Source organism: Seriola aureovittata, chromosome 13 (assembly GCF_021018895.1).
Source record: "Seriola aureovittata isolate HTS-2021-v1 ecotype China chromosome 13, ASM2101889v1, whole genome shotgun sequence".
Lineage (NCBI taxonomy): Eukaryota > Metazoa > Chordata > Actinopteri > Carangiformes > Carangidae > Seriola > Seriola aureovittata.
This window is the reverse complement of record NC_079376.1, coordinates 1460001-1478164: the sequence shown is the minus strand read 5'-3', so window position 1 is coordinate 1478164 and position 18164 is coordinate 1460001. Positions and strand designations below refer to the sequence as shown.

Genomic DNA, 18164 nt, shown 5'->3' with positions numbered 1-18164 from the left:
GGAATTTAAAGTTTGAATATGTCAGGTAAATGTAGTGGAGTGAAAATGTGATGAAACTAAAGAGGAGAGAAGATTTAAAAACAGACAAAGTTCTTTAGATTTTCATGTGTTTTTTTCCACCATTAGATTTCCATTGGTTTTTATTCATTTCTGAACAATGTGACAATCAATTATCAGACTCTAACTTGAGTGATCAGTGAAAATCCAATCAGCATTAACTTTAGTCTAAGTTACATTATTGTTGAGTGGTTTACAGTTTCACACATCAGCAATAATAAAGCAACAATTTAATGTGTGAGACTGACAAGCTAAAACTAACAGTTCAAATGTAAACAGAAAAACAACTGGAGAATAATGCACACGAGAAATAAAAATGGAGAAAAACTAAAATCAATAAAACAGATTTTTTTAATTTATAATTTAAAAGTTAAATTAAATCAAATTAAACCTCTAATCAAACAAAAGGCCAAACGTGGGTTTTCAGCTGGAAGTGTTGAGACAAAATGTCAGTACATAGTGAAGCAGCTCAGTGACACACAAGATTTAAGAAATATGTAAAGTAGCTTTTAAAATTGAAAAACTGTGAGAATTTTTTCCCAGAAAACTGTGCAGACTTTAAAACACACATTTCCCACCTGACTCTGTTCATGTTGTTTGGTTTCTGTGTTTGTAGAGGTTGTGAAACACTTTGGAAACTTTATCTGTGAACAGAGAAACTGCTCCAGATGCTGCATTCACGTGCTGTCAGAAACGCCATGTTCATCAAGAAGAAACAGGATTAAACCTTTTTTTTTTGTCGTCGTTCTCACCAGTGTATACAAAACATCCTAATAAAATGCACCCAAAATATAGATCATTCTCTGAAGAACCAACGTTTGTTATTTAATAACAAAAAAAACCCAATGACCTTACTAAGCAGACATCATCTGTCTCATTACTGGCCACAGTTTATTCTGTAAATATCACCAAACTTCCTTCAGCAAATAACTGCTGAATCATTTTTCTCAAGCCCTCACTAATGTTATTGTTGAAGTTCTGAGTATGGACATTTAATTCTACCCATTAACTCTGACTGTGTAAACAAAACACAATTATGTACCATGTTCTTTGTTGTCTTAATGTTGAAATCACAAATAAATAATTTCAATGATACATTTGTTAAAAAATTATATTTTTCTTAAAGTATAAATAATAAATTCTTCTTTCATAACTTGTCTTTCATGATCACATCTACCACAACAACCAACCAAACCTGACAATGTTCATATTGCAAAGCTTTTATTTGATACTTTAACTAATATTTCATACAGGAACCGTGAGTCTGTAGAAACCAAACAAATCCATATAGTTTTTTTAGTGTTGAAAAATTAATAAAATATTCTAAATTCAAATTATTTTTTACTTTTTATTTTGGCTTTGTACTCTTAAAACAATTTATGTTACATGACATTACAGCAGCATATGTATTGTATCTTACACAACTGAATTTATAGTTTTTTGTTTAATATAATAATAGTAAGAGACAGTAAAATGAAAAAAGTGTCCCGCAGCGTAAATCAACTGGATGCTTCTCTATGAGCTGTAAGCGACACCATCTTACTCCAGTGAAGACTATCTGTTTTTGTCTCAGTGTCTCAAAGATGTTTTGATTTTTTTCTTGCCACCACTGAACCTATTCCCTCGTTTTAAAAGTCAGTCCTCATTTCTCCTTCAACGTACTCTAAAAACGTTCTCTTGTGGCTTTGAACGTTGAGGTGTTTCTTATTTCCGAGCTCGCTTTTAGCCTCTGAACGCAGCAGCTTCGGTCGGCTCGGCTCTCCATTTCAGTCCGCTCCGTATATCGCCTCCTCACCGGCCGCTCCGACATCTCTATACCCGTTTAAAAGAAATGGGAACGCCTTGATTTAACCCCCGACATCGGCGATAATAACAGCTCCTAGACCTCCAATTGGACCCAGAAGATCACATTTCGTGCTGCCGCCGATCGTCTCTGTGCCGAAAAGAAAAAACGGTGAGTGGTTCGTCCTGAAGGTAAACCCGGAGCCCGGGCCGGTGTCTCCAGTGGTGGGTGTCCGCGGCTGGACTGCGGCCTCTCGGCTCTCCCGGAACTCGAGCCCCGCGGCTCGCGTCTGGAGTCCGAGGCCTCGGATGTAGTTAGCTTACTAAGTGGACATTAACGACACATTTAAAACACACGAACCGCGGTAACCGTCGTGTGTTTGGCTGAAACGCCTCAGTAGCGAGTGTTTTAAATCAACTGGAGCTTTGGTTTTATTGAAGAATTATTTCAGCTCGCGTTTGGGTTAGCTAGCGTGGTGCTAACCGGCTAACCGGAGCCAGCTCTGCGGGTTTCGTGGCTCCTAATTTATTTCTGTGCTGAACGACAAACAAACGTATAACTTTGCCTGGGGTTGCCGGGTTCCCGGTTGTATGTTTTGGGAGATTTTCCGGCAGTTACACTTTGTTTTACCGCCTGACAACAGCGCAGTTGTTCACCAGCTAACGGCTAATGCTCGGAGGCTGGCAGTGAGTGAGTGTAACTCGGCCATAAAGCCCTGTGGTCCGGGCTGGACGGCTCGTTGCGGGGCTTAACGTCGCCAGCAGCAGCCTGCTGTATCCTCTTATGTTGATGTGTGTCTGATGAAATAATTAGGCTCCTTAACGTTGTGCCTCGGCCAGATGAGGAAACGCGGGGTCACACTGCCAGCTTTGTCAGGTGTTTACTCATAACCAGTGTGTCTGTGGCCGAGTTTCTCACATTGTGTAAGTTTGGAGTCACAAACAAAGGAGGTTTGTTCCAGCTGGGCAGAAGAATATGGAAAATAATCACGACCACCTCAAGTCTTGATTTCTGAGTTTACACAGTGGCTGCTGCTTGTTTTTAATGTCACCAGATGATTAATGTTAACACCAGAAGCTTCTCTCAGCAGCTGTTCTGGAGCTTTCTATCACATCACACTGTTTTCCTCAGCAGTTGGAGATTTCATTTGTATCTGAGGACATAAAGAACTTTTAATCAATGTTGACGTTATCTCCAGTTTACCAGATAACTTTACCAAGTTATTACTGAGCCTCTAATTGTAACAAATGTCCATAAATTGAATTTAGTCTAAACAACAGCCCAGAAATCCAGAGCAACATAATGAATCATGATCTGACTCAGAAAAAGAGAAACTTGTTGAGATAAGTTGATAAATGTTTATTTAAGTGGATGATTGAATGTTGTTACATTATCCCGTTAACCATCAGTTTATCAACAAGAATATGTTGTTGTCAGTAGGTTTTCCAGAAAACAACATATTTCAAATAAATAAATAAAAAATCTTCAACTATTTTGCTAATCAGTTCATTGTTTGTTATTTTTGCTTCCAGCTTCTCAGATGTAGGAAGTTGATGGTCGGACACAACGAGACGTTTTGAAGACGCCTGTGGGAAATTAAAAAGGTGTTTATAGACCAGATGATTAACTGATAAAAATTATGGTTATTTGATGCCAAAAGTAACAAAATACTTCACAGGATTAAACCGTCACATTTCAGGAGTTGAAGCCAGTTAATGTTTATCACATCTGTTTGTCATAAAATCCTCCAGCTGGACCGAGTCATCAGCTGCTTTTCTGTCAACGACCGATAAACGATTTAACAACAAATTTCACTCCAGAGAGTAAATTCTTAATCGAAGAGCTGAGACGATTGATCGATTAGTCGATCAACAGAAAGTCTCATGTAGTTTGATGATAGATTAATTATTTTATCTTATTTTTAAGTAGAAATGCCAAATATACTGTAACTACAAGGTGTGAGGATTGTTTCTTTGTTATAAAGTTGTTCTGTAAGTTGACTGTTGGCTAGTGAAAAAAATCTTAAGATGTTGCCTTAGGTTTTAAGAATTTTTCACAATGGTACAAATCATTAATTGATAAAAAGAAAATAATAATAATTAGCGATTTTCTCGATAATGCAGATAATCATAAACTGTAGTCCCGGTTAATTCTGACGTTGCCGTCGGCCTCGTTGTGGCGTGTGGTTCTTATAGGGTAAAGGCTTCAGTCTGTGGTGTGTAGCAGGGATTCTCAATCGATTTCAGTATGATGTTATTGATCAGGTTTCAGCCAAGTGTCTCTGTCAGTGTTTCTGCCGTTACTTTAGGGCTGCAACTATTATTACATTTATCAATTCATATGTTTATTATTTTCTTGTTTTGTGTTTCTGAGATGTTGTCTTCAAATGTCTCGTCGTTGCCAAGCAACAGTCGCATCAGCTGGAATCAGGCAATATCATTGATGATGATGATGATAATAATAAAGTTGCTGAATAATTTTCTGTCAGCTGATGAATGAGCATTACGTTAACGTGGTCATGGCAGGTGACTGGTCCGTGTTTGACCTCATCGTCCCTCCTAATAAAATACAGATAATCTATAATCTGAAATATCAGAATCCCCAGATGTAAATTGAAATATAATCTGTGTCAGGAGGGAAAGTCTGGCCGGACACTTCCTGTCTCAGTTGGTGGAGAAGGGTGTGTTTGTTTTGAAGTGCAGTGCTTTTTAAAAAATAAAAGATGTGTGTTTTCCCACAATGCATCTGGAGATCGATCAGTCGATCACCATCTAATTAATCCGCAACTATTTTGATCATTAGTCTAATGTTTGCAGCTCTGAATGTTCAAACTGCTGTAGAGGAACTTTGCCTGAAGAAAACGCAGCATTAAACAGATCAAACCGCAGATCAGATAAACTGACAGTTCACTACAGTCAGATGTGGTTCAGTCGCTTCATGTAGACGTGTTTGATACTCAGCCCCCGTGTCCCTGCTGAAGGTAATCCCATCATCTGATCCCAGGTGTAGACTCTGCTCCTGCAGATGAACTCGACCTGGTTTCCCTCAGTCTGGATCGAGTCTCTGCAGGTTTCGATTGTGATTAAATCGCTCTGTGTTGGTAAATGTCAAACGGCCGTTGTTGTGTTGGTTACAAACAAGACTGTCAGAGCCTGGACAGACTTTAAAAGGCTGAGCTCCAGTCCTGACAAAGAAGGAAAGTGTGTGTGTGTGTTGTGTTTGCTGCTGCTGATCGCTGACCTCAATCTGGACTTAGAAAGTGGACACAGGACACCGTGAGGGGTTAAAGGAGTGAAAGCCAAACCCTGTGACTGGCCGGCTTCACTCAGTCCTGCTGTGGTCGTCCCGGGCCTGGGGGGGGGGTAGGCACGGGGTCAGAACGCTCTCTGGCAAGTTGTGATGATTAATCTGTTGATAAGAGGATCTGTCTCAGCACAGCCTGTTTATATCCAAGCAGACAGACGGTCAGACAGTCAGACAGACAGGCTTCAAATTAGGCCCTAATCAACTTAGCTTGGACCCGGCAGACTCCCAGCATGCCCTGCAGTGCTACACAACCGGACACAGCAGCTGCTGCGATCCAGAGATACTGGGCCGCCCCGACTTTAAACCTGTGAACCTTTATTTATACTGTCACGCAGGTCGTCTTCACGGCTCCTGTGTTTTCCCGCTGATTTCTCTGAGGCTGTAAAATGAGCTCCTCCTATAAACAAACTTCAGTTACCCAGGAATTATCCACTGCCCCCTGTAAACAAACTTCAGTTACCCAGGAATTATCCACTGCCCCCTGTAAACAAACTACAGTTACCCAGGAATTATCCACTGCCCCCTGTAAACAAACTACAGTTACCCAGGAATTATCCACTTCCCCTGTAAACAAACTACAGTTACCCAGGAATTATCCGTTGCCCCTGGCGTATATCTGTAATTCACATGGTTATCCAACACCGTTCTGTACAGAGGGAAATGTGAGGAAGTGTCAGTTTCTACAGTCGTTCAGAAGCTGCTTGTTATATTTGAATTTATAATATTTCAGCAGGAAAGTGTAAAAATCCTTCAGATTTCCTGAATCACAGACAAAACTTCTTCATTGTTTTGAGTTTACTGTGACAAGCAGCTGATGATCCCTCTGCGGGGAGTTACACGTGTTCATTTTTTGGCATTTCCTTTATAAAAAAATAAAAGACTGAATTAATTGATAAACTAAAATAGTGGGTGACTGGTGAGTCGAGACGTCACCTTTTGATTTTGGAAATTGTGATTGCCATTTTTCACTGTTGTCTTACATTTAATAAACTAAACACTGGTCAATTAATTGGGGAAAATAAATCAACGGATTAATGGAGAATGCATCTTTTCCTTGTCCTTCATCTGACAGAGCGCCCCCCCCTCCTCCACTAACAGCAGTTTATTCAGTTTTCTTTGGGGTTTTCTGAGACAGACTCTTTTCATACAGAGCTGAGTCAGATTTGCATAAGGCTGCTTTCTGTCAACGACCTTTTTCTGTAGATGTGTCGTTGCTCTGTTGTTGGGAAAGGAACCACGTCGGAGTTCAGTCTAATCAGCTCGTTGGATCCTGAACTTCCTCTGTTCAAGTCGTAGACACACACACACACACACACACACACACACACACACACACACACACACACACACACACACACACACACACACGTGCTTTTACTGCTGTGTGTGTGTTTTACCGTGTGATTTTATTTTTTTAAAGTAGTACAGCACGTGACTCTATCTTCAGATGTAATAATATAATAATAGATTTATTTGCGAGTGTTATGTTTTACCAGAACGTGACAGTGACACTGGACAACGTTGTGGATCAAACAAAAACTGCCCTAAATAATCAAGTATGTGCTAGAGGGTCCAGGAATTATCCTCCACCCTGCTTAAATTAACATGAGTTATAATAAACCTGTAGAGACAAACAAATACTGTAAGTGGTGAAGTCATCCAGGAATTACACTCTACCCTGCATAAACCAGAGCAAGCAGAGTCATCCAGGAATTATCCATTGCCCAGTAGAAACTACTGCAGCTGCCAGGGAATTATTGACTGCCCTGTATAAACAAGCAAACTTACCCAGGAATTATCCACTGCCCCCTGCCCTTTACAAACAATCAAAGGCCTGAGTTGTCCAGAAATTATCCACTGCCTGTTATAAATAAGCTGTCCTGCATAAACTGTTGCAGTCATCCAGGAATTATCTGGTGATTTATATAAACAAGTTAATTCGTCCAAGAATTATCCCCTACCCTGCACAAACAAGTATAAACTGCATTTGTCCAGAAATTAACCACTGCCCTGTGAGGAATGAGCACAAGCTGTTATCATCCAGGAATTATCCTCTACCCTGCATAAACAACAATTAACTCATCATTTTGTTTGTTCTCCTGTTTGCAGGTGAAGAGACTACATGTCCCAGAATCCCCTGTGAGCGCGAGCGACTTCTCCCTTGTCCGTGTTTCCACTCTCCCTCCGTCCGGTTGGTTGGATGAGTCCCAAACAGCAACAGAACTGTGAGCAGTGATTGGGCGCTGAGCCAGACCGGGTAGCCAACGGTGAGCCAGGTAATGTGTGTGTGTGTGTGTGTGTGTGTGTGTGTGTGTGTGTGTTGAAACAATTCCAGGTGAGTGTTTACTTCCTGTGTTTGAGATGATTCATATAAAATCCTTCATCAGGAATCTTTAGGAGACTTTTCACTGTTTGGGGAAAATTCCATATTTTTCTATTTGGAAGTGAAATGAAGTGAAACCAACAAACCTGCAGCAAACACATTAGAAATGAACCAAATGTTCATTTCATCATCTTAAAACACAGGAAAATAAACATACTACTGTAACTCTGTCACTGAGCCTGAATTTACCTTCATGCTGCTTTGATTCCTGAGATCGTGACGTCTAAACTGGACGGCTGCAGCTGGAATGATGAGTGTTTAAAACAGTGGAGCTCTGAGTGTCGGATTGTCACGTGCTCACACTCTGCTCTGTGGTCTTAAACTAATCTCTGTGAACTCCACGTGTTTGTTAAACTGGCTTTGTGACTCCAGGCTAACCATCATGGCGGACGTGGACCCAGACACGCTGCTGGAGTGGCTGCAGATGGGTCAGGGCGATGAGCGGGACATGCAGCTCATCGCTCTGGAGCAGCTCTGCATGCTGCTGCTCATGTCGGACAACGTCGACCGCTGCTTCGAGACGTGAGTTTTTACCTCTTTCCTGACGAATGTTTGGTGTAGTCCAGAGGTCAGAGGTCACTGACCGTCTCTCTGCTCATTCCAGCTGCCCTCCTCGGACGTTCCTCCCGGCGCTCTGTAAGATCTTCCTGGACGAGAGCGCTCCAGACAACGTGCTGGAGGTGACGGCCCGGGCCATCACCTACTACCTGGACGTGTCGGCGGAGTGCACCCGGAGGATCGTGGGAGTGGACGGAGCCATCAAGGCGCTGTGTAACCGGCTGGTGGTGGTGGAGCTCAACAACAGGACCAGCAGAGACCTGGCCGAGCAGTGCGTCAAGGTAATCAGAGGAGCAGAACCAGCGGGAGGCGTTGATATTCTCCTCTAACGTCACGACTGTGTCTCAGCGGACGTCCGCAGCGACCTATAGAATCACATATGACCATGATTTCAACACGTGCACACACACTCACACACACACACACACACACACACACACACACACACACACACACTCAGATCAGCTGATTGTTGTGAAAGAGCTGCTGTGATGTCACAGCGGAGGAGGTCGACAGACAGAACACGGTCTGAATCTGGACTTATTGATCGATTATCATTTAGAGTTTCTGGAGGCAAATGAATCGTTCAGATGAATCGACTGTTGTAGATGAATCGTTATGACATGGTGCTTCGTGGCAGCGCTGACGTGGGTCCAGGTTGACAGAGTGATGTCATGGCTGTGCGTCGCAGCAGGTTAACTGAGGATGAGACGCGATGATGGCGGCTGATGTCGGCTCAGCCTGCTCCCCCGTCGCCCGTGGCGTGGCTCTGCTCCACAAACACAACCATGTGCTACCAGGCGTTTATTAATACACATCACAGGACAGTTGGCTTCTGTCGTCAGGCCTCAGTTATTCTCTGATCTGCTCTGTGATAGAGGCAGGAAGAGGCTTCATCTATTTTTGTGTTGTCAGGTGCAGTTTGGTCTCATGTTGATTTAACTTCTCCAGGTTTAATCCAAACAGCAGATATTGGATCTTTCTATCTGAGGGGCAAGTTTTAACTTTGTGTCTGTTCCCAGTGTTTATATCTGCCTCGTCCAAGAGATTAGATTTCTATGACGAATGGATTCTTCTTTTAGTCCATAAATGTCAGGATGAAAAATCACGTCTTTAAATATCTTGTTGTGTCCAAAACCCCCAAAGAGATTCAGTTTCAGACATAAAACAGAGAAAAGGTGAAAGTGTGTCGCACTGTAAATGACCTGAGCGATTAATAGATTATCAGTGTTGAATTCTTTCAGTAAGTTTCATGAGTGCAGCAGGAAAGAACTGATCTCATCTCTCTGGTCGAAGGAGCAGACGGGAGTTATTCCTCCGCCCGGCGACAGTCAGAGCAGCAGCCATGTTGGTTTCAGGTCGTCCGTCTCATCCTCGTGGACACGATGTCTCAGTGACGCCTTGATTGAACTTCTTCATATTTGGCCCAAACATTCACTAGAACTCAAGAATGAGCTGATTACATTTTTGTGGTCAAAGGTCAAAGGTCATGGTCACAGTTACCTCCAAAACACTTTTAAGTAACATTTTTTCTATGACCCTGGATAAACGGGGATGTGACCTGGAACTAGTCTGAGTGGCGGAGGAGACGACCACGAGGCTTTTTATTGTGTTTATTGTAGATATTAAGTTTTAAAGTGACAGAAGTTGTGGATTACTCCTGAATGCCATGAACTCATCTCCTCGCAGGGATGAACTCTGTTTTTTAAACCCCCCCAGAGAAAAAGCTTTTTAACTAGAATCCATTGGAAACTCAGACACAGAACATGAATCTGTTGATCTTCAGGTTTGAGTGTTTTAACACGTGTCCGTGTCTCTGCAGGTGCTGGAGCTGATCTGTACCAGGGAGTCTGGCGCCGTGTTCGAAGCCGGCGGTCTGAACTGCGTGCTGAGTTTCATCAGAGACAGCGGCCACCTCGTCCACAAAGACACTCTGCACTCAGCCATGGCCGTGGTGTCCCGCCTCTGCAGCAAAATGGAGCCCCAGGACTCGTCTCTGGAGACCTGCGTCGAGTCTCTGTCCAGCCTCCTCAAACACGAAGACCACCAGGTAACTACGCCAGAGGAAGATGTCGTGGCGCCGAGGTGTCGAAACACGAACACGTCAATATCACAAAATCTGATTGTATTTTCATTCTCAGCCATGACATGTGGGACAGAAACAGTTTGTTTTTCAGCAGCCGGTCTCTCCGTCTAACCGACTGGTCCTTGTCCTCCAGGTGTCAGATGGTGCTCTGCGCTGCTTCGCCTCTTTGGCCGACAGGTTCACTCGCCGCGGCGTGGACCCCGCCCCTTTAGCCAAACACGGCCTGACGGAGGAGCTGCTGTCCCGCATGGCAGCCGCCGGCGGCATCGTGTCGGGCCCCGCCTCATCATGTAAGCCGGGCCGGACCTCGACGGGCGCCGCCCCCTCGGCCCCCGACTCCAAACTGAGCAACCAGGTGTCGACCATTGTCAGCCTGCTGTCCACGCTGTGCAGGGGCTCGCCACTCGTCACACACGTAGGTGGACACATCGTTAACGCCGACACGGGAAACAGAAGAAGTTAGTGTTTACAGAAACTCTCTCTCTCTCTCTTTCTCCCTCTCTCTTCCGGTCTCAGGACCTCTTGCGTTCGGCGCTGCCCGACTCGATGGAGTCGGCTCTGGGAGGAGACGAGCGCTGCGTGCTGGACACCATGCGGCTGGTGGACCTCCTGCTGGTGCTGCTGTTCGAGGGACGGAAGGCGCTGCCCAAGTCCACGGCGGGATCAACGAGTCGGATCCCTGGCCTGCGACGCCTGGACAGCTCCGGGGAGCGATCGCACCGACAGCTCATCGACTGTATCCGCAGCAAAGACACCGACGCTCTGATCGACGCCATCGACACCGGAGGTGAGAACAGGAAGTGACATGGGCTCGTGTCACAGTCGAGGCAGAGACTTCAGGCTAATTCTGCTTCATTCACTCGCCTCACGAGACGTGCGACGTGTAATTCTGTTCTGGATGAAAATGAAAACATCTTGTGTGTTTGAAGGGAATCTTTTTTTCCTCATATTTAATCTGTATAATTTCACACAGTCTTTATTGGAAATGTTTTATATGAGTATTTATGTTTGTGTCTGATTTGTAGCTGTGGGAACTTTTATGTTAATGACTCAATAAAAAACAACTTAGTTCAGTCCTTCAGTTTTTAACTTCGGAAACTTTTCAAAAAAACGTGTCTTTCTGAAAGCAAGTAGAAAATGGCGTCTTCTCACGGTGCTTCCTGCGAAACTCATCTGTGACATCATCACTGCTGTTTATTTTTTTGATCGTCTGATAATAACTGTCTGTTCTGTTGCTCCGCTGCAGCGTTCGAGGTGAACTTCATGGACGACGTTGGACAGACGCTGCTCAACTGGGCTTCAGCCTTCGGCACACAGGAAATGGTAAAAACAATGAACACACACCGGCAGAGACATGAAACCTTTTCAGCCCCGTCAGCTGCTTGTCTCTCGTGTCCGTCACTTTAGTCCTGATGACGTGTCTCGATATCTATCGGGTGGATTTCCAGTTAAATCCAGTTTTGAATCTTCACAGGAAAAGTGAGAAAACAAAGGAAATAAAAGCAGCGAGTGTGCAAACTGGAGTCAGTGACTCACAGTCCGAGTGTGAAGTATGAAGGAAACGGAGAAGCTGCTCAACTCTGAAAAAAATTGGATGAAAATTCAAAATTAAAATAACAAAAATATGAACCTAAATCTTGGAAAAAGGTTTTTTATAGTTTTGTTTCTGATTAAACTCTGATTTACAAATGTTTGATCATTTTCCTTTTGTTTTGTATGAAACAACTTTTAAAAGATTCTTTGGAGGTGGGTGTTTCCCGCCTGTGATTTCAGTCCCACCAACCACACGTGTCGCTGCCGTCGTTGCAGGTGGAGTTTCTATGTGAAAGGGGGGCGGACGTCAACAGAGGTCAGAGGTCATCCTCACTACACTACGCTGCCTGTTTCGGACGCCCACAAGTAGCCAAGGTAACACACACACACACACACACACACACACACACACACACACACACACACACACACACACACACAGAGTGATGGTAAACACAGCATCCAGGTAACGAGGAATCGCCTGGAGTCATGTTGTGTTCTCAGTGTCTGAGTGTGTTCAGTCCTGTAATGTGTGTGTGTGTGTGTGTGTGTGTGTGTGTGTGCGCAGACTCTGCTGCGTCACGGAGCCAACCCTGACCTGAGGGACGAGGACGGAAAGACTCCTCTGGACAAAGCCAGGGAGAGAGGACACAGTGAGGTGGTGGCTATACTGCAGTCCCCTGGTTAGTAATCCCACAGTACTACTGTTAACTACCACATACTAGTACTACTACTCAGAGGTGGGAGATGTATGGAATATACTTGAGGTGTAGCGGCTTGTTCCACATGGGATGTAGTAAATGACAATATCGTGAACATCGAGTATAAATTGTCACATAATTGTTTTAAAATGCCACGTGAAGTTCTCTCTGACGTTCAGCTCCTCGCTCTCTCCCTCTCACACACCCTCCCCCGCCCATCCAGAAAACTCTCTGCATGTGTGACGTAGGCGAGGAGGTGTGTGTGTGTGTTTGTGGAGGGAACTGAGGAGAGAGTTTATTCGTGTTTAGAAGATGGAGGCAGACGAACTGGCTCTTCTATGACGGTGTGTGTGTGTTTCAGGAGACTGGATGTGTCCGGTGAACAAGGGCGACGACAAGAAGAAGAAAGATGTGAACAAGGAGGAGGAGGAGGGCACGGAGCCCAAAGGAGACCCAGAGATGGCTCCGATCTACCTGAAGAGACTGCTGCCTGTTTTTGCACAAACCTTTCAGCAAACCATGCTGCCTTCTATTAGGTAAGTCAGAAAACCGCTGAACTGTCCCTTTAAATGTCATCACACACACACGAGTCAAAGCTCATTCATTTAACTCTGAACCGCTTCGTCAAACCTCCCTGACATGTTCCCACGACAGTCTGAGCTTCCTTTAATTAGAGCAGGTGAAGGTGAAATGCACCGTGATGGAAGAGGAGAATTCTGACTGTGTGTGTGTGTGTGTGTGTGTGTGTGTGTGTGTGTGTGTGTGTGTGTGTGTGTGTGTGTTTTCAGGAAAGCCAGTCTGGCTCTGATCAGGAAGATGGTTCACTACAGCAGTGAAGTGCTGCTGAAGGAGGTGTGTGACAGTGAGACGGGACACAACCTGCCCACTGTGCTGGTGGAGATCACTGCTACTGTCCTCGACCAGGAGGTATGCGTACACACACACACACACACACACACACACACACACACACACACACACACACACACACACGGCAAGGTGGAATAAAGGCACAGAATTCCCGCCTTGAACTGGCTGTGTGAAAGATTAACTAACTACAAACTCACTATGAACTGAAACCAAACGTGCACATAAGAGTCGGACACTGAAATATGATCGTCCAGTTTTTGAGGATCAGATTTTCGAGTTGAAAAGCTTATTAGAACAAAAACGCAGCCCAGTGGTTTGTAACGGACAGACAGGATGTTACAGCTCTGGGAGGTCGTTTAAGTCCGGAGCTGTTCCATCTTTCATCACGACGATCTCGAGGCAGAAACGTTGCAGAGAAATCCACCTGGAAAGTGTTTGCATGTCTGTGATTGGCTCCTTCCTTTGCTGGACTCACACTCCTGGAACAATAATATGAAATGACAAAAAAACAAAAAAGCAAACCTTGTGAAACGTGTTTGTGTGTGTCAGGACGACGACGACGGCCACCTCCTGGCTCTGCAGATCATCAGAGACCTGGTGGATAAAGGTGGAGACGTTTTCCTCGACCAGCTGGCTCGACTGGGAGTCATCAACAAGGTGTCCACTCTGGCGGGACCGGCGTCCGACGACGAGAACGAGGACGAAGCAAAGCCAGAGAAGGTAGAGAGAGAGAGAGAGAGTGTGTGTGTGTGTGTGTGTGTGTGTGTGTGTGTGTGTGTGTGTGTGTGTGTGACTGTATTGTCTTCTGTGCTGGCGAGTTAAAGCAACATGCTCTGTGTTGTTGGTTTAAAACCTTCCGATGAAAATCAAGTAAATCTTTAAAAAGAAATCATCGTTCTTTTCTATATTTAATTTTAGATTTGACTCGTGTAAATCCGTGTGTCTTTAATCCATCACAACACAAGTTATTCCTTTTATCATCCTAATATTGATTTTCTTGGAGGAAAAAAGATTTTATGGTTTAAACATTTGCTTTTTTTATTGACACACTTTCATCTCTTTCTATATTTTCCAAATGAGTTTAGATGAAGGTGTATCTGATTAAGTAGATTTATTTCTCAATCTTATTATTTAAATTTATTAAATTGAATGGATCACTTAATAAAATATAGAAACCTGGGAAGGACAGGTTGAACTTGGAAACGCTGTATCAGCAGTTGTGATGGAGGAATTAAAAACATGTTGTTTTAGAGCTGGTTGAGAAGATGAGCTGAGTCATGTTTGTGGTGCAGGAGGAGGAGGTGCAGGAGGACGCGAGGGAGATCCAGCAGGGGAAGCCGTATCACTGGAGGGACTGGTCCATCATCAGAGGGAGGGACTGTCTCTACATCTGGTCGGACGCCGCCGCCCTCGAGCTCTCCAACGGCTCCAACGGCTGGTTCAGGTTCATCCTGGACGGGAAGCTGGCCACCATGTACTCCAGCGGGAGTCCAGAGGGGGGGTCGGACAGCTCCGGTACGAGCGGCACGTTCAAAACACACTGACCCGTCTCTGGGTTTCTCTGTGGCTGTGACTGATTTCCTGTCTCTCCCCTGCAGAGTCTCGCAGCGAGTTCCTGGAGAAGCTGCAGCGGGCGAGGAGTCAGGTGAAACCAGTGACAGCCAGTCAGCCCATCCTGTCCAGCGTGGGTCCCACTAAGCTGACCGTGGGGAACTGGTCCCTGACCTGCCTGAAGGACGGAGAGATCGCCATCCACAACTCGGACGGACAGCAGGCGACCATCCTGAAGGAGGACCTGCCCGGCTTCGTCTTCGAGTCCAACAGAGGAACCAAACACTCCTTCACCGCTGAGACGTCGCTGGGTGAGTCTCAGCGTTTCCTACCGCCAGTTTAAAATCTAAGCCCCGGACGCCAGCGGCTCCTAATCAACCGTGTGTGTGTGTGTGTGTGTGTGTGTGTGTGTGTGTGTGTGTGTGTAGGCTCTGAGTTTGTGACGGGCTGGACGGGGAAGCGAGGCAGGAAGCTGAAGTCGAAGCTGGAGAAGACGAAGCAGAAGGTGAAGAGCATGGCGAGGGAGCTGTACGACGACCACTTCAAAGCTGTAGAGAGCATGCCCAGAGGAGTGGTGGTCACCCTGAGGAACATCTCCACACAGCTGGAGTCCGCCTGGGAGCTGCACACCAACAGACAGGTACACACACACCTACAGACAGGTACACACACACACACACACACACCTACACCTACAGACAGGTACAGACACACACACCTACAGACAGGTACACACACACACCTACAGACAGGTACACACACACACACACACACACCTACACCTACAGACAGGTACACACACACCTACAGACAGGTACACACACACACAACACACACACACACCTACAGACAGGTACACACACACACACACACACACACCTACAGACAGGTACAGACACACACCTACAGACAGGTACACACACACACACACACACACACACCTACACCTACAGACAGGTACACACACACCTACAGACAGGTACACACACACACCTACAGACAGGTACACACACACACACACACACCTACACCTACAGACAGGTACAGACACACACCTACAGACAGGTACACACACACACACCTACAGACAGGTACACACACACACACCTACACCTACAGACAGGTACAGACACACACCTACACCTACAGACAGGTACACACACACACACACACACACACACACACACCTACCTACAGACAGGTACACACACACACCTACAGACAGGTACACACACACACACACACCTACAGACAGGTACACACACACACACACACACCTACAGACAGGTACCTACACCTGCAGTTAGCTCCATATTAAATACTTATATATCTGTATTTGACATGTACATTTATATTTCATACACATGTCGTATGTATGTTTGTGTCACGTCTCCGTGCGGTTGGTTCTGTGTTCAGTGCATTGAGGGGGAGAACACGTGGAGGGACCTGATGAAGACGGCTCTGGAGAACCTGATCGTAGTTCTGAAGGATGAAAACACGATTTCTCCGTATGAGATGTGCAGCAGCGGCCTGGTCCAGGCTCTGTTCACCGTCCTCAACAACGTGAGCCGCCGCAAACCCTTCACCCCACCACTACACTCACAAACACGCCGCTGCCTTCAGAGATGTGGAGGTGTGATGTCACGTTGTTGTTGTTGTTGTTTTTCTTTCTGCAGAGTGTGGAACTGGACCTGAAACATGATTGTAAGCCTTTAATGGAGAGGATCAATGTCTTTAAGGCGGCTTTCAGCGAGAACGAAGACGACGAAAGGTAACGGCACGTTCACTTTGCTGCTGTGACGCTGGAACGTTCCCGCTGTGGGACCAATAAACCATCTTATCATATCTGACATCATCCTGCAGCTCGGTCTGACGCCATGACGATGTTATGATATGAGACTAACACGAACCACGGGCGGCGCACTGTGGCTGAAATCATCATCATCATCACCTTGTTGCATGAATCTGTTTGTGAAGATAAAAGTTAAACATCACAGATGAAACAATTGATTCAGATGTAGAAATAATCAGCAACTATTTGACAATTGATTCATTTTTCAACCAAAAAATGACTCAAAACATTTTCTGCTTCAATGTGGAAACGAACTGATTATCTTCAACTGTGACAGGAATTTTTCATTATTATCAATAATAATAACTTTATTTATATTCTACTGCTGGACAGAAAAATAAAACCAGATAGAGGAGCAGAGTAACATGAATAAAAACAACATGTATATCAACAAGAGGATCTGACAATTAGTGAAGAGAGGCAATAAAATATGATCAGTAAGAAATAAGAACAATAATTAAGAATAAAACAACGTACAACACAAACATCACTAAAGAATGAGAAAAGAAAGTGTTTTAAAAAGTTAATGAGTTCAGTTATTGACATTTTATAAACCGAGAAGCTGAACGGCAGATTAATCAATAATAGATGTAATCGTTCGTTTCAGCCGTAATCAATACATGACCCAGTTCTTGTCAGATGATTTCTATTTGTTTCATGTTACTATGAGATTCAAACCTGGTTCGAGGTTAATGACCATGTTTCATGAGCTGCACATGTTTGTCAATTTATAGAATCATTTAATTTTGCAAATGATAAAAATTAGACTGTGTGTGTGTGTGTTGTGTGTGTGTGTGTGTGTGTGTGTGTGTGTGTGTGTGTGTGTGTGTGTGTCTCTGCAGCCGACCAGCTGTTGCCTTAATCCGTAAACTGATAGCTGTCCTGGAGTCGATTGAACGTCTACCTCTGCACCTGTACGACACTCCAGGATCCTCATACAACCTGCAGGTGCGTCACAGTCAGTTCTGGATCCAGGTGTGTTCAACCTGTGAGCTCACACACACATTCACAGAGTTCACACCAGACTGAGTGACTGGACAAACTGTGTGTTAACTCCTGTGTGTTTGTGTCGATCAGATCTTGACGAGGAGGTTACGTTTCCGTCTGGAGCGAGCGCCGGGCGAGACGGCGCTGATCGACCGGACGGGTCGCATGTTGAAGATGGAGCCGCTAGCGACCGTGGAGTCTCTGGAGCAGTACCTGCTGAAGATGGTGAGGACGCACTGAACACAACAACACACACACACACACACACACACACACACACACACACACACACACACGGCTGCTCTGCCTTTAATGACGTGTCTGGCTGTTTGACTCCTCCTCCTCCTTGCGGTCCAGGTGGCGAAGCAGTGGTACGACTTTGAGCGCTCGTCCTTCGTCTTCGTGAGGAAGCTGAGGGAAGGACAGACGTTCACCTTCAGACACCAGCATGACTTCGACGAGAACGGCATCATCTACTGGGTCGGAACCAACGCCAA

General features: G+C 45.0%; 1 protein-coding gene across 1 annotated transcript in view; it reads left to right on the top strand.

Moving 5' to 3' along the window:
- Nucleotides 1–1787: 1787 nt before the first annotated feature.
- Nucleotides 1788–18164, top strand: part of hectd1 (HECT domain containing 1) — a 34776-nt gene continuing 18399 nt past the window's right edge. The window contains exons 1-21 of the mRNA XM_056393171.1: nucleotides 1788–2011; nucleotides 7256–7422; nucleotides 7902–8051; nucleotides 8134–8368; nucleotides 9910–10137; nucleotides 10307–10588; nucleotides 10690–10960; nucleotides 11420–11496; nucleotides 11983–12081; nucleotides 12275–12389; nucleotides 12769–12943; nucleotides 13196–13334; nucleotides 13827–13997; nucleotides 14570–14792; nucleotides 14876–15139; nucleotides 15257–15468; nucleotides 16245–16391; nucleotides 16505–16599; nucleotides 17523–17628; nucleotides 17758–17892; nucleotides 18025–18164. Of these exons, the coding sequence (XP_056249146.1) occupies nucleotides 7912–8051; nucleotides 8134–8368; nucleotides 9910–10137; nucleotides 10307–10588; nucleotides 10690–10960; nucleotides 11420–11496; nucleotides 11983–12081; nucleotides 12275–12389; nucleotides 12769–12943; nucleotides 13196–13334; nucleotides 13827–13997; nucleotides 14570–14792; nucleotides 14876–15139; nucleotides 15257–15468; nucleotides 16245–16391; nucleotides 16505–16599; nucleotides 17523–17628; nucleotides 17758–17892; nucleotides 18025–18164 (3254 nt within the window). The 5' untranslated portion in view covers nucleotides 1788–2011; nucleotides 7256–7422; nucleotides 7902–7911. The remainder of the gene's footprint in view (nucleotides 2012–7255; nucleotides 7423–7901; nucleotides 8052–8133; nucleotides 8369–9909; nucleotides 10138–10306; nucleotides 10589–10689; nucleotides 10961–11419; nucleotides 11497–11982; nucleotides 12082–12274; nucleotides 12390–12768; nucleotides 12944–13195; nucleotides 13335–13826; nucleotides 13998–14569; nucleotides 14793–14875; nucleotides 15140–15256; nucleotides 15469–16244; nucleotides 16392–16504; nucleotides 16600–17522; nucleotides 17629–17757; nucleotides 17893–18024) is intronic.